The sequence below is a fragment of the Bos javanicus genome, chromosome 25 (genome assembly GCF_032452875.1).
Source record: "Bos javanicus breed banteng chromosome 25, ARS-OSU_banteng_1.0, whole genome shotgun sequence".
Taxonomy (NCBI): Eukaryota; Metazoa; Chordata; class Mammalia; order Artiodactyla; family Bovidae; genus Bos; species Bos javanicus.
Genome location: NC_083892.1, coordinates 25,236,583 through 25,260,994, shown reverse-complemented (window position 1 = coordinate 25,260,994; position 24,412 = coordinate 25,236,583). Strand labels below are relative to the sequence as shown.

Below are 24,412 nucleotides of genomic sequence, written 5' to 3'. Positions count from 1 at the left end.
TATGAGAGGTTTAGGTGATCTATCAACCATCAAAGGACTTATTAACACATAGAAATAGACTCACAGTCATAGAAAACAAACTTACGGTTACCAAAGAGGAAAGAGGCAGGGGAGAAATAAATGAGGAGTTTGGGATTAACATATACACACTGCTGATGACTTCAGTCGTGTCCGACTCTGTGTGACCCCATAGACGGCAGCCCACCAGGCTCCCCCGTCCCTGGGATTCTCCAGGCAAGAACACTGGAGCCGGTTGCCCTTTCCTACTACATATAAAATAGATAACCAACAAGGACCTACTGTATAATACAGGGAACTCTACTCAATATTTTGTTTAATAGCTTCTAACAGAAAGTGAATATACATATATATATATTTTATACGCAAATACATGCATATGTGTGTGTTAGTTTTTCAGTTGTGTCCGACCCTTTGAGACCCCATGGACTACAGCCCACCAGGCTCCTCTGTCCATGGAATTCTCTAGGCAAGAATACTGGGGTGGGTAGCCATTCCCTTCTCCAGGGGATCTTCCCAACCCGGGATCAAACCCAGGTCTCCTGCATTGCAGGCAGATTCTTTATCATGTGAGCCACCAAGGAAGCCCATATATGCATAAATTTATATATATACATATACATATGCATGTATGTGTGTGCATATGCATATATGTATATGCTTATACAGGCATCCCAGGTGGCGCGAGTGGTAAACAGTCTGCCTGCCAATGCAGGAGACCTAAAAGACGTGGCTTTGATCCCTGGGTCAGGAAGATCCCCTGGAGGAGGGCTGGCAACCCACTCCAGTATTCTTGCCTGGAGAATCCCATGGACAGAGGAGCCTGGTGGGCTACAGTCCATAGTCATGCAGTCAGACAAGAAATGACTTAGCACAGCACAAATGCATATGCATATATTTACATATATATGTATACATATCTGGATCACTTTGCCATATACCAGAAACTAACACAATACTGTAAATCAACTATATGTCAATAGTATTTTTTAATAAATTTTAAAAATAAAAAATTTGTTTTTTTCCCTATGGCACTCAGCTTGCAGGATTTTAGTTCCCTGTCAACTAGGAATCAAACCCAGGCCCCCAGCAGTGGAAATACAGACTCCTAACCACTGGACCGCCAGGGAATTATAAAAAACAATTTTTAAAGAGACACAGTAAGCAATCACAATGTATAGACCATATCTGGATGTCAATTCAAGGAACAAATTGTTATAAAAGGGGGAAAAAAGATGATGAGGGAAATAGAAATATGCTAGATATCTAGTAATTTAAAAGAGTGCTCAGTCACTCAGTCATGTCCAACTCTTTGTGACCCCACCAGCATCCTCTGTCCGTGGGATTCTCTAGACAAGAATGCTGGAGTGGGTTGCCATTTCCTTCTCCAAATTTAAAGGAAGGACTGTTAATCATTTAGGTGGAATAATGATACTTGGATCAGGTTTAAGTCCTTATTGTTTAGCGATACATACCCAGAGATGAAATACTTTCAGACCTGGGATTTGCTGCAACATAGTCTGGGCAGAGGGGAAGGAACTGGGTGGGTGTGGATGAACAAGCGAGGCCAGGCCAGCTATGAGCAGATCACTTTTACAATTGGCAGCAGGGACCACAGGCTCCCAGTCTAAGTTTGTGAGAGTGTGACTCACCAAGATGGCCCCTGATTGGGCAATGCAGCAGCCGCGATGGCCCCGGTTAAGGAGCACCTTGGAGGAAGGCAGGTAGGAGGCCACCACTGATCCCACACACTCTGGGCCAGGCAGTGGGTGCAGTGGTGACGTGGCAACCCCCCTTCTGCCCAATAGCCAGATTACTGTCCCATTCTACTGATAAGGAAACTGAGGCAGGGGAAGACAGTATAACTTTGTGGTTAAATGCACAGGTGTTGGTCTTCCTCGAGCCTATGTTCAAATCATGACTCTGCCACTCAGCTAATGTGGGTGACCTTTGAAGTACCTCTCTGTACCTCAGTTTCTCCATCTGTAGAGTGGGGGCCTCTTAGGGCTGTTTGAGATTTAGATGAATGAATATCTATAATCTGCTTAGCAAAGCCCAGTGTCTGGCATTTAATAAGTGCTCCCAAAATGGCAATTATAATTTCAGTTATTATTATGATTATTATAACTGGAGAAGTTAAGAAACTAGCTGGCAAGGGGCAGAGACAGGATTTGAATTCTCATCCCTCTGGCTCCCCTAGACTCTTCTTGTTCGCACCTGCAGGCAGGCCCCAAGCCTGACAGCTGTCCTGGTTCAGGGGTGCCTGAACGCTGTGGATCAATGCTGTGTCCAGGCTTGTCCTCTTACTGACTTGACTCAACCTGGGCTTATGAAATTGGACAAATGCAGAGGAAAGTGAAGCTTCAGCCATCATCTCCAGCCTCAGGGAGGGGAAAGTTTTCAGCCCCCGAGAGGTTGGGTCCCTCATGCCTAAACACAGAGCCAAAGGCTTACCAAGCAGTTACCGTGTTTGAGGCCCCATGCTAAGCACCATGAAAGTGTAAAGTGAAAGTCACAAACACTCTTTGTGACTCCACGGGCTGTACCCCACCAGGCGCCTCTGCCCATGGGATTTTCCAGGCAAGAATACTGGAGTGGATAGCCACTCCCCTCTCCAGGGGATCTTCCCAACTGAGGGATTGAACCCACATCTCCTGCACCTCCTGCATTGCAGGCATATTCTTTACTGTCGGAGCCACCAGGGACTTCAAGCACCATGGAGGAAACACAAAGCCCAGCTGGGTCTGAAAACAGGAGAGCCTGGCTTCTAATCCTGTCTACCTCTTCCAGCTGTGTGGCCCTTTCCTGGGCCTCAGTTTCCCTTGACTATAAAATGGGCAGACCCCAGACCTTGGGGTGGCTGGAAGAAGGTGGGATAGGGGATGCCAGGGGATGCCAGTTGATGGTTAAGTCTGAAATTTACAACGCACATCAGGTCCCCGAGCCCCTGCTGTCATGAACCTTGTGCTTCTTACAGACACTCACTTGTCCAGGGTCCGGGAGTCGTCCGTGTACTCAGGGAGGTCATTTAAGTCTCTGGGGGAGGCAGAGATCTGGTGTGGGTTGATGGGCAGTGCCTGGCCATCCTGGCCCACCACCTCCAGGCCGGTGAGCCCCAGGTAGTGTAGGTCACCCCAGGAGGCAGTAAAATTCAGTTGCAGGCCTGCAGCAGGAAGAGAAGTGTCCAGTGAGCACCAGAGATTCTGCAGGAGGTACCCAATCCTAAAGGAAATCAACTCTGAATATTCACTGAAAGGACTGATGCTGAAGCTCCAATACTCTGGCCACCTGATGTGAAGAGCTGACTCACTGGAGAAGACCCTGATGCTGGGAAAGATTGAAGGTGAGAAGAGAAGGGAACGACAGAGGATGAGATGGCTGGATGGCATCACTGACTCATGGACATGAGTTTGAGTCAGCTCCGGGAGATAGTGAGGGACAGGGAAGCCTGGTGTGCTGTAGTCCATGGGGTTGCAAAGCACTGGACACGACTGAGCGATTGAACAAAGACAACTCAAGACGGAGGTGGCAAGAGAACTGATTTCAGACTCTGTATTCTACCAGCTGGAAAACTCAGACTTGAATGAAAGGGCCTTCAGAGTAGGCTCTGCCTTTCTTCTCAGTAGCCCTTGGGCCTGGGTCACTGCTGATACTCAAGAAATGTCTGCAGGATGAATGGACCTGTGTGGGTTAGCCCTGCACACAGCCTTAGGTCCTTTCTCCACTCATCAGTCACGTTGCCCACCCCATGATTAGCACCCTAGCATAGCTTCCCATGCTGCTCAACCAGCATGCCTGCCATCTGGATTCTATCTACTTCTTTAATCTCATCTTGTGCCCAGGATCCCTGGGGCCACCCTGATGGCCTTTCCATCCCTCACGTTCACAATGCTGTCTCTCACCACAGGGCCTTTGCACATGCCGTTTCCTCACTCCTGAACTCACACAGCCTAGGCTAACTTGTGCCCATCCCTCAGATCCCAGCTTACTTCCTCAGGTAAGCCCTCCCAACTTCTCTGACCACATCAAGCCTCCATTCTCAGCCGGCATGCCACTGTGAATGTCCCCTTCTGTGCCCTGATCACCATGGTGAGCTTGGGACTCTTTGGTAAATTTCCATCTGGCCTGTCAGATGGTGAGTTCCTTGAGGGCAGAAATCCCATCAGTTTTGTTAGATCATGGTGCCCCCAGAGCCAGGCACAGTACCTGCCACATAGTAGGAGCCCAGTACAGGTGGAAATATTAAATAATTAACTACATGGAGGTGGCTGCACCAGTAAGCCATAAGGTCGGAAATGGATACTTTATGCAAATTGGCCACTATCACGAGGATTCACATGGATTCAAGGGAAAGGAAGTGATCCAAAGTGACACCCCCATTCTTTTGCCCTTGTTCCACCCCTGCTCCATCAGGGAGCATTTCTTAAAAAGCATATTTATTTATTTGGCTGCGTCGGGTCTTGGTTGGAGCATGCAGGATCTTCATTGCATCATGCGGGATCTTTCATTGCAGTGCACAAACTCTAGCTGTGGCATGTGGGCTTAGCTGTTCCATGGCATGTGGGATCAAACCCAAGTTTCCTGCATTGCAGGGCGGATTCTTAACCATTGGATCATCAGGGAGCATTTAGGAGTGAATTTCTGTGGTCCCAAGGCAAAACTTCCCAGGTAAGTCATTCATTTGCCCAGAAAGCTCAAAGTGAATGAATCTCTGTCTGATATCTGGCTGGAACTTCTCTTCCCTAACGGTCTCCTGTCAGCAGGCCCAAGTCCAGTGACCTCTTCTACCCTTGGAGAATTGGGGGCCTACTTTAGAGCTCTTCTGGGTGGCTGTGTTCCAAAGAGTCACACTTGTTGCAACTGTTACAGAATGCCAGCACCGTAGCACTGGAAGAAGGAAGCCTGGATTCATGGCATTCCACACACTTCAGCTCAGATGAGGAGGCAGAAGCTCAGGGAGGTTGAAGATATCTGTGTGGCCAGGAAGTGAGGCCAAAGCAGAAAACCATCCTGGAATACGGCTTCCTCTCTTGTCATTTCCAACATACGTTTCATAACTTGGCCTCAGATCCCTCTGCTCTTCATGATGCCAAGGTAGCTCTGAGCATCTTGGGGGCAGATGAAACAGATGGGTGACCAGAGTGGTTCTGGATGCATCACAGCCTCTCACAGCATCAGTAGCCTGCAATACAGCCACAGATGCCTCCCTCTGAGTCCTTGCCTCTGTGTCACGTCATCTTGCTGCTTCTCTCATACAGAAGTGGAGTCTATTTCTCCACTCTCTGAGTCTGGGCAATGTGATTTGCTTTGGCCAATGGAATAGAAGCAAAAGTGAGTGAAACCAGCAGAATCTGTAAAGTGCGTGTGCAGGGAGCTCTGGCCCATCTTTCTACACTTGAGAGTCTTGCCACGGGAAAGAGCCGGGCCAGCCTCCCAATTGCCGGCTGTGTAATTGAAAACATCCTAGGTTGTTCAGCTGCCAGTGCATCTGCCAGCTGAGCAGACACAAGAGCAGACACCACAGAGGCCAGCTACGCTCAGATGTGAAGAAACGCCCAAGCAAGCTATTGAAGTATGATGAATCATGATTAATGGTGATTATGTTAGGCCACTAAATTGGGGGCTGGTTTGTTTAGCAGCAGAAGCTAACTGATACATTCATGTTCAATTATCTCCTCAGAGAAAGAGAAAGTATTAGTTGCATCCGACTCTTTGTGACACCACAGGACTGTAGCCTGCCAGTTTCCTTTCTTCATGGAATTCTCCAGGCAAGAATACTAGAGCGGGTAGCCATTGCCGTCTCCAGGGGGTCTTCCTGACCCAGGGATGGAGTCTGGGTCTCCTGCAGGGGAGGCACATTCTCTACCATCTGAGCCACCAGGGAAGCCCAGGGGCCCTGCCTAACTGCCTGAACTCAAATAGCTCCCTCCCCCATCTCTCTCAAAACCCTTAGCTGCTGTTGTTCAGTTGCCAAGTCGTGCCTGACTCTTTGTGACCCATGAACTGCAGCACACAAGGTTTCCCTGTCTTTCACTATCTCCTGGAGTTTGCTCAAACTCATGTCCATCGAGTCGGTGATGCCATCCAACCGTTTCATCCTCTGTTGCCCCCTTCTCCTCCTGCCCTCCATCTTTCCCAGCATCGGGGTCTTCTTCCATCACTCGGCTCTTCGAATCAGGTGGCCAAAGGACTGGAGCTTCAGCTTCAGCATCAGTCCTTCCAATGAATATTCATAGTTCAATTGTCATCGCCTCAGAGAGGCCCTGCCTAATCATCTGAGCTCAAATAGCACCCTCACCATCTCTCTCAAAACTCTTATTCTGCTTTATTTTCTGTCATCCAACGAGATGTTCTACATTGATTTGCTTCTTTATTTTCATTGATTTGCTTATTATTTTGCTTATTTATTTTCATCAGTCTTTCCCACTTAGATGGAAGCTCCCTGAGGGCAGGAACTCTGTTGACAGTGTTCACTGTTTTATTCCCAGATCCTAGAACAGTATCTGAAAACAGATGGTCATTTAAGGCTTTAAAAAAAAATGATTGATTGAAGAGTACATGTTTAGTAGATACCTGGAGGTAAACGAATCAAAATACAATCGTTTGAGTTTCACCAAAATCACAGCCAATGGTAAACAAATATTTATTGCCACTAATGTAACAAGTGCTTTGCATACTGTTCATGGGGTTTTCATGAATATTCATTGGAAGGACGGATGCTGAATCTGAAGCTCCAATACTCTGGCCACCTGATGCGAAAAACTGACTCCTTGGAAAAGACCCCGATGCTGGGAAGGATTGAAGGCAGGATGAGAAGGGGACAACAGAGGATGAGATGGTTGGCTGGCATCACCAGCTCAATGGACCTAAGTGTGAGCAAGCTCCTGGCGTTGGTGATGGACAGGGAAGCCTGGCGTGCTGCAGTCTATGGGGTCTGTACAGCAACGGGACCAAGCCCTGTTCTTGGCACTGGAGATTCAGGGCTAAATATCAATACACAGCAAAATCTCTCTAAGAGCTTCCATTGCAGTGAAGACAGACAATGAACACATAACAACAACAACAACAACAAAAATAAATTGGATAGTTCCACAGAGCGATGAATACCATGGAAAAAAGTGGATGGGATGGGATAGGGAGTGACTAGGCAGGGGTGGGGGGGGTAGTCACGAGGACCTCTCGGAGGAGGTGACGTTCAAACTGAGACCTGGGTGATGAGAAGGAGGCCGCCATCCTGTAGCATTTCTGGAAGAACATTCTAGGCTGAGAGGACAGAAACGGTAAAGGCCCTGGGATGGGAACACATTTGATTTGTGGTTGGAACTAAGTGACCGAGGGAGAAGGTGGAGGAAAATGAGATCAGAAGGGCAGGTGGGGGGCTAGATCACGTCAGGAGGTCTGGATTTTCTTCTCTTCAATGGGGAGGCTTAGATCTGGGAGCAGAGAGGTGCCACGATCTGACCAGTGTCTTGGAAAGCTCACTGGGGCTGGACTCCATAAGGAGGCTAGGGAGGACGCTGTTGTGATCCCTGTGGCCGGGACAAGGTGGACAGACTGACAGACAGCAGTGCCAGGACTCTCAATGGCCTGGATGGAATTGAGGGAAAGAGAAAACGTTCCTGACCCAAGGGGCAGAGCGGCTGCGGGCACCACATTCCTTAGATGGAGAAGGCCCGGAAGGCAGCAGGGAGCCGACTTAGATCAGGGGGCTCCCTGTGAGGGAGAAAGGCCACCTCCCTCTTGAAACAAGAGGCAGTGCCCAGACTCTCCCAATCCGCCCTGACTTTGTTTGCCTGGCAAGAGGCACTGCTGTCGTTCCACTGCTAAGTCGTACCCGACTCTGCAACTCCACGGACTGCAGCACGCCAGGCTCCCCTGTCCTTCACTATCTCCCGGTGTTTGTTCAGATTCATGCCCACTGAGTCAGTGATGCTCCCTCACCATCTCATCCTCTGCTGCCTCCTTCTCCTGAATCAGGGTCTTTTCTGATGAGTCGGCTCTGAGATGCACTCAGATACCATCTAATCTAGGGTTGCTGCGAAAGCGATTACTCTCCTCTTTGAGCTAATATCCATGTTCCATATTCATTTTCCTCTGGTGTATCAATTAGTATTTATATAAATGGAAATTAATTTTGTTATTTCTCTCCCATGTTTCAACTCTCTCAGCTCCTTTCCTATTCATCACTGCTGATATTTGCAAAACTTCTAAAATTAGTGTCATCTGCAAATTAGCAAGTCATATATCTCCTTTCAAAACATTAATAGGATGGGCCGTATTTACCAACCCCAATGCACCCCCCCTGGGTCACTTTATCAAAGCATTCTTCATTTGCACGGGCTAGGAGAGCACATTTAGGATTTGGGATACAGGGAGGAAAAAGCCAAAGGTTCAGAGAAGGCAGCTTTGGAAATCACAGGTCTCAAAGTGGGCAGAGGGTCCTTGGGCAGCAGGTTCTTCTGCCATCCTGCTGAGTAGAGACACAGAGAAATTACGCTTTTCTTGTAGCAAAAAGGTCTGGGAGCTCTACTCCAGGGCAAAACTCCCAGGGCACTGAAATAACATTTCTGAGAAAGGTCAGAAGCTGGTTCAGCAGGAAAAACATTTACAGACAGCATCTTTGGAGGAAATCATCAGATGGAGGGGACACTGGATGCTTCTGGCTGGCCTTCCTTCCTTCCTTCTTCTGGTTACGGCACTCTAGCCTCCTCTGAAGCACCATCAGGGTGGCTGACTCCCGACTCTTGGCTCTAAAGATGGGCCTCTGACCCGGGCCAGGCCAATCCATGTTTTCCATCCCATTCTTTCCCTTCCCACCGAGGTAAGCCACAGTGATTGGTTAAGCATGGGCACGTGAGCCAGGTCAGCAGACATTCCAGGAACACTGTTGGACTTGCGGGGAAACAAAAGCTCTTTTACCTGGGATTACAGGGTGGAGCTTCAAGGAGCTCCCACGTGGATAGGGTCTGAATGGGAGACAGACGAGAGACCGAGAAATGGGGCAGAAATGACATCATTTGCACACCTGGATCCAACAGTGTGGAAAACTAGCAATCCCTGACCTTCCTGGTTACATGCATGAGTGTGTGCTCTGTTACGGCCGATGCTTTGCGACCCCATGGACTGTAGCCTGCCGGGCTCCTCTGTCCATGCAATTCTTCAGGCAAGAATACTGGAGTGGGTTGTCATTTCCTTCTCCGGGGATCTTCCTGACCCACAGATTGTCTCCTCCGCCTCCTGTACTGCAGGCAAATTCTTTATCACTAAGCCACCGGGAAGCCCTTTTAGCTACATAAGCTAAGAAATTTCCTGTTTTGCTTAACTCAGTTTGAATTCAATTTCCCTTATCCCCAGCTCCCCACCCCGAATCCTGACCAACCTAGGGGAGCCCAGACTAAACCAGAAATGACTGCTGTCTCCCAGTTTCATGAGATGCTGACTCTTCCCAAAGACCTCTCTGGAGTGTATTGAGTGGTGAGGACCTGGACTGTGGATTCAGACAGACTCGGTCCCGTCCTTGACCTCATACTAGCTGTGTGACCCCAGGTGGCTTTCTCCATCTCTTGGAGCCTCAGTTTCCTAACTTCATCTGGAAAATGGGGAGAATAAGAGCTGGAAGTGAGAGAAGGCAGGGAAAGCCCCAACACAGGGCCTGGATGGGGGATGAAACCAAGCCTCAAACTGGGCCTTGGCTTACATTGGGTTGGCTTTCAAATTACTCGGTTGTCCCTAAGTCCCAAAGTAATTGAGAGAGAGTTCTGGAAAGTAAGGGGCTGAGGATCCAAAGGGAAGGCTTCTTCTTCTCTTCTCAGAGGTGATTTGTGCTTGTGGAATGAAGGAGGGGGAGCTGAGTTCTCATTGGACACCATGGAGATGGGAGTGGGTCACAGCAAGGCCTTAAGAAGGGGGTGTGGTGGGCAGTGTGGGACACCCCCCAGATCCCGCCTCCCACCCCCAGGGGTGACACGTCAGGACTGGGAGTGTTGCCGACCCCCCACTGTGCCTACACTTGGCGTTGCCCCTCCCCAGCCTGTATAAGGTGGCCTATTAACACAGGCGTGTAAAGGCCCAGCCCCCTTACTCAAGATGACTCCAAGGGGCCTCTGAGCTCCCTGCAGGCTGGCAGAGGCCTTGGTGTGATTGCCCCGTGGCCCAGTTCTCTGTGCCCAGCCCTGCTTCCTACCCTCCCCCAAGAGCACGCCCCAGTAAACTCCATCATCTCAGAGGCTGCTTCTTGGGGACCCAGACAGTGGCAGTTGACATCCTTTTAAAGGGCAGAGACGGAGAGCAAGGGCACACCAGGTGGGCATGGCCTGCACGGAAGCTTGCGGGGGCAGGGGCTCAGGAGATGGGGCGGGGAGGAGCGGAGCAAAGAGGAGGCTAAACTCTGACACCTTAAGGCTCCGTTCTGGAGATGATGGTGGGGAGGTGGGGAGGGGACATGACGATGGCATGGCGCATCGCTTCCTCTCAGAAGATGACTGGAGGTGGATGGCGGGCACAGGGGGCAAGAAAGAGCAGGAGGGGAGGTGGCAGCGAGCAAGCTGGCAGAGCCTTGTGAACAGGGAACGGGAGGCAGAGACCACAGACAGTGGGACCGGGGCCCAAGGGTCCCCGAGGACTCAGGCAGAGGTGGGGGACGTGTGCCGAGTCAGAGAGGACCTGGCCCGAGGGGCACACGGGCCGAGGACAGAGAACAGACACAGCAAAACCCATACGGGATCTGCCCGGAGACCACCAGCCAGCAGCCGGCTGGGCAAACACATGTGTGTTATGTTTGGCTCATAGGCTGTTTTTACATTTTTATAAAATTAGTCACCAACATTTAAAAACCTGGAGACTTCACATAAAAAATCCAGATTTCTGACTTTTTAGAAGAGTGGGCACCTGGGCCGGTACTCCTGATGCCCCACCCCAGCTGGAGCTGGGAGGATGCAGGCTTCCTCTGCTCCAGCATCTGCTCTGTGGCCCAGTCTGAAGGGGCAACTCGAATCCTGGATGGACAGATGCCCAGGTCTCTCCAGCTCTTATGTCTTCTTGCTCTATAACTCTGGGGCTCCCACTGACTCTGGGGTCAGGGCTGCAGCTAACACATCAGATGTCTGTGTGTGGCCCTCTGGGAGGGCACACTGCCAGGAGGACCCCTCCTCTGAAGGGCTGCAGCCCTGCCAGAGCCAATGAGCCCAGCACCAGCTGGTTTCAGCCCTGACTTGTCCCAGGGCCTGGTGTCTCTGAACACGGTACAATCTCCTCCACTGTCCCGGGAAACCCTGTCCCAAGCGGCCATGACTCCCTCCCCACCCCCGACCCCCGAAGGTCCTCCTTCTTGCAACACTGCCCCAGGTACTCACAGATGCCGTGGTAGATGCCCGGCTCTGGTGTGGTGACATCAGGGACAGGGGGACTGGGGGGCAGCTCTGGCTCCAGGCCCTGCACACAGGGTGGGGGAGAAGCAGAGGGAAGGGGTGATTCTAGTGATACCCACTGGCCATTCTTCCAGCTACTGCTGCCCACCCTGTGCCCCAGGTAAGTCCCGGTGTCTTTTCCGGTGTTTTGTTTTCTGCCTTGGTGGGAGCCCCGTGACTGGCCCAGAAACCCTCCTGCATCTGATGTCTTTGCCAGAAGCTCTTACTGTTAGGGGAGGTGTTGGACACTAATCAGCTCAGGTGATCAGATTTTCTGGACCAGGGAAGGACTGTATCTAGTTTATCCAGTGAGCTGGAAGAAGGAGGGAGAGAGAGAGAGATCGGAAGGGAGGGATGGAGGGAAGGAGGAGAAAGAATTCAAACATACAGAACGGTTCTCAACCCTGGGGACTGTGCATCTGCATTAAAAAAAAATCTTTTGGCTGCTCCGCATGGCATGCAGGATCCTAGTTCTCTAACTAGGGATCGAACTCATGCCTCCTGCATTTTCAGTGTGGAGTCTTAACCACGGGACCGCCAGGGAAGTCCTCCTGCATCTGCATTTTTTAAACCTTCCCACCATTCCCATGGGCAGGCAGATAAAGAACCCCTGGTCTACAGACAGAGTGGGCCACCACAATCCTGCTCCTTGGTCTCTGTGTAATCGTAAACTTCTCGCATTAGATCTCTGCACTGTAAATCAGGGTAGAAGAGCCCATAGTTCTTCACAGACGGGAAGGTGTTAGTCGCTCAGTCATTTCTGACTCTTTGTGACCCCGTGGTCTGTAGCCCACCAGGTTCCTCTGTCCATGGGATTCTCCAGGCAAGAATACTGGAGTGGGTAGCTATTCCCTTTTCCAGGAGATCTTCCTGACCTAGACAGGAAAGCTGAGATGCAAAGAGAGGTGGAGCCACTTGTCCGGATCTTAGAGTTTTAGTGGGGACAGTGTTTGGGTACCTGATGACACCCTAATGACCCCTCAGTCCAGCCCCTTCAGGCCCCTGCCTGGCTATGCGGAGGAGCAAGAGGAAGGCTGTCTGCCGGAAGTTGTCCTCTGATGCCTTGGGCCGCCGGGAACACTGCTGCCCTAAAGCCCACGTGCCTTCTCTTGCCTTCCCCGATCCCCTGACCTCCCTGAGCCTCCTAGGAAGGCCCCTGGTGGATGGACAGACCTGGACACTAGGTGAGCCCCCTGCTAGGGGTGTGACCCTGACATGACCTCCCTGAGCTCGCTGTCCTTATCCCCTAGGCAGAGAGTGATCCCTCTCTGCCCCTCCCAGGACTCCATTGGATCAGAGTCCCTGAGCAGGGACTTCACCATGTGGAAAACGGTGTGTGAGTGAAAGGCTTCGAGACCCTCTCTCAGCTGGAGGCCCGCACAGCAAAGCCGGACTGCAGACATGTTCTGCGGCCTGCAGAAGGTTTGAAAATACTATGAATTGGTGGCCAACATTTTTTTTACTGGGGAGATTTTACGTAACAATCCAGATTTCTGGCTTTCTATGAAAGAATCAGGACAATCACTGGCAATGAGCTAGCTTGTCTGGTGAGGGGAGGACAGGGTCTCTCCTCGCCCCTTCCCCATCTCACGTGGTGCTCTGCGGGCCCCTGCAGGCTGCAACCTGTGAACACAGTGCGGTCGACAAGCCGTATCACTGCCCTGTCTTGGTCGTGACCTTCCTGTAGCTGAACCTTTTGTCTTTGGTTCCTGGTTGGTTGATTGCACTCTTCTCCCCACCCTCTTTAACTATGTCCTCTTTCTCCTATGGCCTCAAGAACATCCCTGGAGACCCTGGCATCTCTTCACCGTGACCACTGGTCTTTGACTTGGGCTGACCATTGTCCTGAAGGTCATCTTTCATTTTCAATTAGTCCATTAAAAGCACAGACTTGGGACTTCTCTGGTGGTCCAGTGTCTAGGACTCTGCACTCCCAATGCAGGGGGCCCAGGTTCGATCCCTGGTTGGGGAACTAGATCCCGCATGCAGCAACTAAGACCCGGTCTGGCCAAATAAAATAAGTAAATATTTGAAAAAAGAAAAGCACAGACTTGGTAGAGTCTTGCATTCAAGTTCGAGCCTTGTTACTCCCCTACGAGGTGTCCCTGGATAGGTCCCTTAGCCTGTCTGAGCCTTGGTTTCTTCAATAGGGATATTATTAATCATCTCTACTCCAAGGGCTGTGAGGAGGGTTAAACACCAAGACAAGTGCTCCACGACTGATCACGATATGTGCCCAAGAAGTGACTGCCAGGATCATCATTATTTTAATTCTCAAGTCTGCCTATTAAAAGCATTTGCAGCCCTTCCGTCAAAAACAACAGTGAGTGATCAAAACACAACCCAAAGCAAAAACTCCCCTGAGACTGCCAACCTCTAAATTACAGAGATGACACAGAACTGATTTCCCCAGCTTTGATTAAAATTTGAATACTTTCTTCACTTTGGTTAAAAAAAAAAAAAATTAGAGAATGAAATACGACACACAGCACAAAAAATGAAGCAGAAAAATGGGAAATGTCAAAACAGGAGTGCCAGCAGCTTACGGGACATCCATCTTCATCCCTCCTGCTCTACTCTGAGTCAGGAGCAGAAATCTATCCGGGTGCCGTCCCCACTGCTCCCACACCGCTCCCCTCGCCACCAGTCCTACCTGGTCGTCAGCCCACGAGCCGGCCTGGGTGTGCGGCCTCTCCTCCCCCTGGCCATCGGCCGTGCTGGGCCTCTGCAGGGCCTCCTCGCTCTGCAGGCTGCACAGGCTCTCCACGTCCAGGTCAAACGTCTCATCGGAGCAGAATATGGCCTCGAGGATATCATCGTCGGTCGTGAATAAGATCGTGTCGCCAAAGTGCTCTGGAGCTGACAGGGGGACCGGGAAGATGCAAGAGTCAGCTCATCCCACATTGCAACGAGGAGCAGATTGGGAACCTAAATCCATCAATCTTTGGGCTAGGAAAATTCCAACCTGCTAACAGGTTTTGATTTGAGTAACTGAGCCTTATTCTTCTTTACATCTTTGCAGATGGAATTCAGGGATTGTAAGAACCATACAGATGTAATGAAGGCACCTAATCTAATGAGGGTGGCTTCCCTGGGGGTTCAGACGGTAAAGAATCTGCCTGCAATGCAGGAGACCCGGGTTCCATCCCTGGGTTGGGAAGATTCCCTGGAGAAGGGCATGTCAACCCACTCGAGTATTCTTGCTTGGAGAATCCCATGGACAGAGGAACCTGGTGGGCTATGGTCCAGGGAGTCCTAAAGAGTCAGACACGGCTGAGGGCCTTAGCACAATCTAATGAGGATCACTGTGATCTGTCATGAAATAAGGGATGTTGCACAGGCACCCATGAGGCACGGAAGCTGATCCTGCTGGTGCTCCACACAGTCTTTCGCTGGTCCTTGCAGGGGGCCTTGCCTGGAAGGGTGTGGGAGTTATGTCCCCCGCCAGGGGAGCCTGGGGGTTCCAAAGCCTTGTTGCTTTGCCGTAAGGCAGGACAAATGCTGAAATTTACACTCCTGAGCTCCCCTTGGGATCAGGCTGAGGCTGGGCTTCCCCTGAAAAAGCTTCCTTCCTAGTTTCTCTTCCAACCCTTCCACATCCTACATCCCTTCCTGTCCTACAGGTTCTCCCAAGAACACTCTCTCCATCAGTCACTTATGGAAGGAATCCCCTGGTCAGACTCAGGCCCTAGGAAGCTGAGCAAGGCTGGTACCCAGAGCAGGCATCACAGTAAGACCAGCTCTTGCACACCCCTCTGCAAAAGGCAAGGAGAGGGCCGGGTCTAGGAAAGCAGAGGGATCTATCTGTCACTGGCCAGACACTAAGTTAGTTTCTCCTCAGAGCCTCAGCGAGTAGTGGGTAGGGGCTTCAAGAACACTCTTACAGCCATACCATACCTCCCGTCAGGGTTCCAGAGGCCTTGGCAATTTCTCCCTTAAAGATGCATTGCGAGTCTAACAGCATCGTGATGTCCTTCACGCCCCGGAAAGAATGTATCCGTGATTTATTGTAATTCCAGATCCTGATCAGGGCGACCTGGCAAGGCTGCAGGAAGTCCATGGAGATGGAGTGGGACTTGCCAGGCGTGAAGGGGGCCAGCCAGACGTGCATGTCGTCCTGGGTCCTGTTTACCCCATCGATGAGGTTGCTGACCACACGGGGGTCTCTCCCGTAGGCTGGTAAGATATTGATGTCCGGGGGGTCGGCTTGAATGTTCTCGATTCTCACCGGCTCCCCCTTGGAACTGAATATTTCTATCCCGTTGAGGCCAACGTAGTGCCTGTCCCCCCACGTGGACTTGATGTCGATGACCAGGTGCTGTCCATAGGGCAGGACGGGGATTTTGAAGTCACCCCCGTCGTCTGCCTCAGGGGAGCCGTGGTCCTGCCCTTTCACGGGCTCCGGCTTCTCCTCCTTCCAGGGGGGTGGCTGGTCGCTCTGCCGGCTGCTTTTCTGCTGCTGTAGGAACTCGTCCAGGATATCGCCCTGGAATTCCATGTTAGAGATGCGTCCCCGGTGGGAGCGGTCGAAGGCCGTGAGGGAGTCCCACGATTCGTGCAAGGTGTGCTCCGGCTCGCTGTGCCACCGGGGCCGTGGCGGCATCCGGGTGGACCAGGTGCCTTCTGGAAGGAAGGACACAGGAGGGGTGAAACTCCATTAGTGGTGCAGGAGGCAGTGGGGACCCTTACACATCGTCTCATCTGGTGGCTCTCAGCTGGGTGGGGTCACCCTCAGGGGCATATTCTAGAAACCGTGGGTATTTTTTAAAAAACTTTTTTATATTAGAGTATAGCCAATTCCCAGGTGGTGCTAGTGGTAAAGAACCCACCCACCAATGCAGAAGATGTAACAGATGAGGGTTCGACCTCTGGGTCAGGAAGATCCCCTGGAGGAGGGCATGGCAACCCACTCTAGTATTCTTGCCTAGAGAATCCCCATGGACAGAGGAGCCTGGCGGCTACAGTCAGACATGAGTCAGACATGAGATAAGAGTCAGATACGACTGAATTGACTTAGCATGGACACGTAGCCAATTAACATAGGGTCAGTGGTAAAGAATCCACCTGCAATGCGGGAGACACAGGTTTGAATCCCTGGGTTGGGAAGATCCCTTGGAGAAGGAAATGGCAACCCACTCCAGTATGCTTGCCTGGAAAATCCCATGGACAGAGGAACCTGGTGGGCTACTGTCCATGGGGTTGCAAAGAGTTGGACACAACTTAGCAATTAAACAACAACACAGCCAATTAACAATGTTGTGATAGTTCCACATGAACCCCAAAGGGACTCAGCCATACATATACACATATCCATCCTCCCCCAAACTCCTCTCCCATCCAGGCTGCCACATAACTTTGAGGAGAGTTCATTGTGTATATAGTAGGTCCTTGTTGGTTATCCATTTTAAATGTAGCAGTGTGTACCTGTTGACCCCAAATTCCCTATCTCTCCCCCCCCAATTCTTCACCGGTGGGTGGTGTGATGCTCTTGGTTGTCTCGGTGCCTGCTGGCCCTGTTGATACTTGAAGGGCAGAGCCAGGGATGAGACTAGGAATGGTCCAGGCACAGACTCTGGTCTCCTGTCTCAGGCACCATTCAGGTTGGTAAAAAAAAAACTGTTTGTGGTCACCCGAGTCTGGAACTTCATTGTTTTACAAAGAGACAAGTATTTTTTCAATATACTTTGGATTTTCTAAAAATGCGACGACCATGCAAATCAAGGGAACACTCCTTGGTTGTGGGAGAACCTTTGCCAGAAGTCATCTCCACTTCAGAAACTCACCCGACCCAAAGCGATGCGGCTGCCTGCGGCGTCTGAGTCAGCAACCCTAGGGTCTGCTCTGGAGGCTGTCACAATCACATGACCCTAACAGAGTTTTTCAAAGACTGCCGAATGGCAGGTGGAAGGCTTGTGAAAGAATGTTATGTGGAGGGAGGGGGGGGGCGGAAAGCCAGATATGCCATTTCAGATGCGGCCTTTCGTGTGGGCAGCATGTCCCAACGTGTTAATATCATTCCTGGGTGGGGAGTAGGAAAGATTTGAACTTTCTTCTTTGACATCTTCTCTTCTAAGTTCCCTATGTGTATTATTTTTATCATCAAGGACAAAATTCTATTAAAAAAGCCAAATGACCCAGGTATACTAAAAGGTAAGGAATTTACTTCTATTTGTGTTGAAATTGATTCCAAGAGCCGAGTTTATGTCCAGAGCACGTGGAGAACAGGGGCCTGGCCCTCAGGGGGTGGCTCCGAAGGCCCTGCCCTCCTCCTTGTAGGACAGTAAAGCCCAGCACGTGCATCCAGCAGGGGCCGGCCCCCCCGGCCAAGCCATGGCTAACCGACACCTAGGGGTGTCATTCTGGAGAAACAGCAGCTGGCGACCCTGGCATTCTGTTTCCTCTCCTTTCATCTCGTCCTGTGCCCTGTACTCCATTTTCTGCCTGTCTCCCAGGGGGCCTGACTCCATCAATTATCTCCTCTCTCCAGAATCTTCAATCACTCCTTCCCCACTGGCATCTCCCCTCTCTCTGCCTGCAGACATGCATAAATCTCTCCTACCTGAAAGAAAAAGGAAGCTGACCTGATCTTGTGGCTCCCTCCAACTGCTGTCCTATTTTATCCCTCCTTTCATTGCAGACACTGCATCCTCGTGACCCCCACCCTCTCTTTACCCCCTGTAACCCGGCTCCTCTGTGCAAAGCTGTTGCGTTTTGCCAACCCAAGGTCCACTTCACCTTCTCGTTGGAACAAAAATCCCGATTTTTTCTTTGGGTACCCTGGACTTTTAGGCCATGCAGTTTAGGTGAATGCTGACAGCACCTTTCCAAGCTGGGTTCATGAAAGGAACTATGGGGAAGGATAAGGCTGTCTTTAAATTGGTGCTGCTTCCTAGGAGGTACTAGTGGTAAAGAATGGGCCTGCCGATGCAGGAGACGCAAGAGACCCAGGTTCCCTCCCTGGGTCGGGAAGGTCCCCTGGAAGAGGGCATGGCAACCCACTCCAGTATTCTTGCTCAGAGAATGCCATGGAGGAGCCTGGTGGACTACAGTCCATGGGGTTGCAAAGAGTCGGACGTGACTGAAGTGACTTAGCACACACGCATGTATGCTGAGCTGGTGGGATGGAGGGATGGAGTGGCCATTGGCTACACTGTGGGGATGGGAGAGCGTGGCTGAGAATGAAGTGGGTGGATGTGAACTGAGAGCTGGAGAGTCCTGATGACACTCCAGCCATGCCTGAAGTCAAACCCCTGGTGGTTTTCTGTCCTTTGCATCCCTAAGAGTCTTATAATTCCCACCACCCCTCCACTGAAGCAACTTTATCCAAGTACACAATGACTCCAAGCACGCAATCTTTCTCGGTCCTCTGTCCCTGCTTGACGTCCCAGGCAAGGTAGGTGCCCCCTCCACCTGCTCAGGAGACATCTCTTCCTGGTTCTCCACTCTCCCCTGCCGACAGCGCCTCTCTCTGTGCCACAGCGCCCTCCGCTCCTCCCAGTGCTCTAACTCTGGCTGCACAAGACCGCCTCAGCCCCCTCCTGTCCTCCCCCAACACTCCCTTCATCCAGCTTCTGGCTCCCATGCAAGCCCTGTTCACTGTCATAAGCCAAGTTCTGGCCTCTCTCCCTGGGGTACCATGTTCCAATTTCCACGATCCCTTGGAACATCCAGACATGTCCACTCTGTCACTTTCAACTCCAGATATCTAAAGTGGAGTTGATCAAACCCTCTAATTGGCATTATCCCTACTATACCGGTGATTCAGATGGTACAGAATCTGCCTGCAAAGTGGGAGACCCCGCTTCAATCCCTGGGTCGGGAAGATCCCGTGGAGAAGGGAAAGGCAACCCACTTTACTATTCTTGCCTGGAGAATTCAATGGACAGAGGAGCCTGGCAGGCTACAGTCCATGGGGTCTAAAAGAGTCAGACACGAGTGAGCAACTAACACTTTTCACTATGATACTGAGAATAAAGAAAATCTAACTCCTCACTGTGCCCCCAGGGCCCTGAGTGTGACCCACCCCCCAACCTCAGCTGACTTCTCCAGCCTCACCTCCCACCCTTCTCTCCATGAGCATCCCACTCCAGCCATGCCAGCCTTTCATTCCACCCACAAGTCTCTCCTGGCCTCAGAGACTTTGCCCTCACGGTGCCCTTCTGCCAGGAACGCTCTTGCCCCAGAGACCCACTACACCGGCTCTTCTAGACACCCTCCTTCTGGGAGAGGCCTTCTCTGCCCTCTCCCCTGCTGCATCCCAGGGCCTGGCACAGAAACGGTGCCTGGACGTGCTCCTAAGTGTATGTCAGTAAAGGGACGGGGGCTTGGCACCACTATCACGTTCCCCACTGTGCTCAGGGCTGGAGGCCGAGGGACTCCCCCCTCCGCCTGTCAGTCCTCCTGCACCTCCTCACCACCCCCCACTTCTCATCTGTCATTAACAAGACCCCAGGAGTCCCTCCCATCCTTGCTTCCAGGCGTGAGGCTTAACATCTGGCACAAGGAACTTCCATATGGATCGTCAGCACCTCAGTTTATTGTGATTTGATTTCCACTGACTGAAATGAATGGGCTTGTCTGGTCTTCAAGGGCACGGAAGGAGAAAGCACCAAAAGTCATGTGTGTCAGGGACTCAGCGTGCCTTTCTCTGCTGGGGTGTGCGAGAAAGGCAGGACTTGGCTTTCATCCCGTGTCTGCTTTCTGACCCACTCTCCCCTAGAGAGGCACGCTCTGGGTTTTAAAAGTGGAGAGGTGTAGGCTTCGCCCTGGACCTCTCAGATGTGACAGCAGGCTGGGGCCAAGTTTCCCTCTGTTTGCGGTAGGACAGGCGACTTGTTAATCCTTGGGAGTTGGGCAACTGCTGGGATCAGTGCTTTGTCCTGTCCGTCAACATTCCTCCCCACAGATCTGAACGGACAACAGAAAGCTACTGCTTTCATCTGCAGTCAGCACGGTTTGGGAGGGAGCAATATGAGATGACGGGCCTGAAGGTTCAAAACTATTCCTTGGTGGAGATTAATACGAACGGCAAAGTTCTGAACTTCACTTTATAAAAACCACTGGCACCACTATGAAGTGTTAGTTGCTCAGTCATGTCCAACTCTTTGCGACTGCACGGAGCGTAGCCCTCCAGTGTCCTCTGTCCAAGGGATTTTCCCGGCAAGAATACTGGAGTGGGTAGGCTTTCCCTTCTCCAGGGGATCTTCCCAACCCAGGGATTGAACCCAGGTCTCCGGCATTGCAGGTGGATTCTTTACCAGCTGAGCCACTAGGGAAACCCTGAGGTAGGCACTAATTGCTACTAAAAGGGGAAGTGAAAAAGCACATAGTGAGATGCAACAGAGCCACATTTATTCTAGGTGAATAGCCATAGCTGATAGGACAAGAAGTGGACATCTGACCCAAGCCAACCAATCAGATTCCGCCATGTCTTTGGGATTGGGGTTTCCCTTGTGGCTCAGCTGGTAAGGAATCCACCTGCAATGCGGGAGACCTGGGTTCGATCCCTGGGTTGGGAAGATCCCCTGGAGAAGGGAAAGGCTATCCATTCCTGTATTCTGGCCTGGAGAATTCCATGGACTGTATAGTCCATGGGGTTGCAAATCGGACATGACTGAGCAAATTTCACCTCACTTCACTAATGTCAGAGAAAGAGACTGCAAGGGCACTTCCTGCTATTTGCACAGAGTTGAAAAAACTGATCTCAGGAGGAACAGTGAGGGGAAATGGACCTGCAGAGAAGCAGAGGGAGGGCCCAGCAGCCCTGGAGAGTTTAGGAGAAGCATCCTTGGTGCCTGCTGGCTTTCTGGCTCCTCCTTTCAATCCCATGTGATGCATCCTGTCTTTGCAGGGCCAGAGGCTTCTCAAATAACACTCCCTTATGCTCAAACTGGACTGATGAGATTTCATTCACCTGTAGCTAACTGAGCCCAGATAAAGACATTTCCAAAATGTAGATGTGCTTACAATGAGATACTTTGTTGGACAAAAGGATTTCCAGGCTATGTCTTATGATGACAGCAGGATTCCAGCCCCAGGGAGGAACTTGGGCAGTCATTCATTCTACAAGCACTGCTGGAGGGCTCGACCCGAACCTTTCCTGAAGGGCATGGCTGTGGGATTTGGCTCTATGTAATGAGTAATTTAAAATTTCTAAGCAACTCTCCTTTTTAGCACAACCAGCTTAACAAGCATGAAATCTCAAGAGCTCAGTTCTTAATGTGTGTTGAGCCAAGCAGTGAAATGCCTGGAAGGAAATTAAAGTGAGACAAAGTCTTCGGATCGTGGACAAGTTACAAAAATGCCCATCACCTCATAACTCCCAGCGGTTCTCTAGGTCTGTTTGCCAGGAAGGCTTGGAATTGCCTAAGTCTTCTGGGGGCAGGTGGCTGATGACAGCAGAGCAAGCAGGGCGCTGAAGGGTAGTAGCACGAAGCATGGATGTTGGAGCCAGGCTGTGTGTGATGTTCAGTTGCTTCAGTCATGTCTGACTCTGTGCCCCATGGACTTTAGCCTGCCAGGCTCCTCTGTCCATGGAATTTTTCCACCAAGAACACTGGAGTGGGTTGCCATGCCCTCCTCCAGGGGATCTTCCTGACCCAGGGATTGAACCCGAGTGTCCGGTGTCTCCTGCATTGCAGGCAGGTTCTTTACCGCTGAGCCACTGCTGAAGCCAGCAGGGCTGCCTGGCCTTAAATCCTGCTCCAGCCCTTATTGGTTGTGTGACCTGGGGAAAATTACTTAAACCTCATATTTTCTTTTCTTTTTATAATCATATAACTTTCAGGTGTATAGCATGGTTGTTCAATATCTGTATACACTAAAAAGTGATCACCACCATAAATCTAGCTCCCATCTGTTACCATAAAATTGACCTCCTTCATCCATTTCACCCACACTCCAAACACCTTCCACTCTGGTAACCACTAGTCTGCTTTCCATATCTGTGAATTTGTTTTTATTTTATTCTGTTTATTAGAGTCTACATATGAGTGAAGACATCAGTATTTGTCTTTCTCTTTCTGACTTATTTCACTTAGCATAATACCCTCAAGGTCCACTCATGTACATTACATTGTACATATATCACTCCATGCATACATGTACCATATCGCATCTTTATTCATTCATCAACAGACACTTAGGTTTTTTCCCATATCTTGTCTCTTGTAAATAATGTTGCAATGAACATGGGGGTGGGTATAGCTTTTCAAATTACTGTTTTCATGTTCTTCAGATAAGTACCCAGAAGTGGCGTAGCTGGGTCATATAGCAGTCTACTCTTAATATTTTAAGGAATCTCCATACTGTTTGCCATAGTGGCTGTACCAATTTACAGTCTCACCAACAGTATACAAGAATTCCCTTTTCTCCACATCCTCTCCAACATTCGTTATCTCTTGTCTTGTTGATAGTAGCCATCCTAACAGGTATGAGGAGGTATCTCCTTGTGGTTTTGATTTGCAGTTCCCTGATAATTAGTGACACTGAGCACCTTTCCACGTACTTGTTGGTTATATGTATGTCTTCTTTGGAAAAATGTCTATTTAGGCCCTCTTCCCACTTTTAAACCTGTTTTTTGTTGTCGAGTTGTATGCATCCTTTGTATATTCTGGATATTAGCCCCTTAAAACATACATGATGTGCAGATATCATTTCCCATCAACAGGCTGCCTTTTCATTTTGATGATGGTTTCCTTTGCTTTGTTGATTGATGTAGTCCCATTTATTTATTTTTGCTTTTGTTTCTCTTGTCTTTGGAGTCAGAGCCACAAAAACACCTCTAAGGTTGGTGTCGTTGAGATTACTGCCTGTATTTTCTTCTAGGAATTTTATGGTTTCAGGTCTTATAATCAGGTCTTTAATCCATTTTGAGTTAATTTTTGGGTATGGTTTAATATAGTGGTCTAGTTCTATCCTTTTGCATGTGGCTGTCCAGTTTTCCCAACATTATTTATTGGAGAGACCGTCCTTTCTCCATTCTATATCTTTACTCCTTTGCCATTGATTAATAGTTCATATAGGCTTGGGTTTATTTCTGGGCTCTCATATAAGTTAAATAAGCAGGGTGACAATATACAGCCTTGACATACTCCTTTCCCTATTTGAAACCAGTCTGTTGTTCTATGTCCAGTTCTAACTGTTACCTCTTGACCTGCATACAGATTTCTCAGGAGGCAGGTAAGGTGGTCTGGTATTCCCATCTCTTTAAGAATTTTCCACAGTTTGTTGTGATCCACAAAACCCCACTTACTCATGGTGTGTGAGCCTTTTAATGTACTGTTGGATTCAGTTTGAGAATATTTTGTTGAGAATTTCTGCATGTATATTCAACAGTGATACTGGCCTGTAATTTTCTTTCTTCCTTCCTTCCTTTCTCTTGTGGCGTACTTGTCTAGTTTTGCTATCAGGATAATGCTGACTTCATAAAATGTTTCAAAGTTTTCCCTCCTCTTCAGTTTTTTTAAAGTGTTTGAGAAGACTAGATATTAAATCTTCTTTGAATGTTTTATAGACTTCACCAGTGAAGTTACCTGGTCCTGGGATTTTGTTTGTTGGAAGATTTTTGATTACTGTTTCAATCTTCTTACTAGTAATTGGTCTGTTTAACTCTTCTATTTCTTCATGATTCAGTCTTAGAAGATTGTTTGTTTCTAGGAATTTGTTCATTTCTTCTAGGTTGTCCAATTTATGTGTCTAACTGTTCATAGTAGTCTCTTATGATCTTTTGTATCTCTGTGGTATTCATTGTAACTTCTCTTTCATTTCTGATTTTATTTATTTGAGCTCTTTCTCTCTTTTTTTTTCTTGGTTAGTCTAGCTAAAGGTTTCCCAACTTCATTTGTCTTTTCAAAGAATCAGCTCTTAGTTTCACTAATTTTTTTCTATTTTATTTTAGTCTCTACTTCATTTATTTCTGCTCTGATCTTTATTATTTCCTTCATCTACTAATTTTGGGCTTCATTTTTTCTTCTTTTTCTAGTTCCTTT

General features: G+C 49.6%; 1 protein-coding gene and 1 non-coding gene across 4 annotated transcripts in view; one reads left to right on the top strand and one right to left on the bottom strand.

The window, feature by feature from the left end:
* Positions 1-24,412, bottom strand: part of KATNIP (katanin interacting protein) — a 230,706-nt gene that overhangs the window by 17,055 nt on the left and 189,239 nt on the right. For all 3 annotated transcript variants that reach the window (XM_061401491.1, XM_061401490.1, XM_061401489.1), the window contains 4 exons: positions 15,321-16,046; positions 14,077-14,282; positions 11,370-11,448; positions 3,004-3,181 (listed from right to left, as the gene is read on the bottom strand). In XM_061401491.1, the coding sequence (XP_061257475.1) occupies positions 3,004-3,181; positions 11,370-11,448; positions 14,077-14,282; positions 15,321-16,046 (1,189 nt within the window). The remainder of the gene's footprint in view (positions 1-3,003; positions 3,182-11,369; positions 11,449-14,076; positions 14,283-15,320; positions 16,047-24,412) is intronic.
* TRNAG-CCC (transfer RNA glycine (anticodon CCC)) lies at positions 13,323-13,395 on the top strand. The gene has a single exon. It is a non-coding gene; the product is annotated as a tRNA-Gly (tRNA).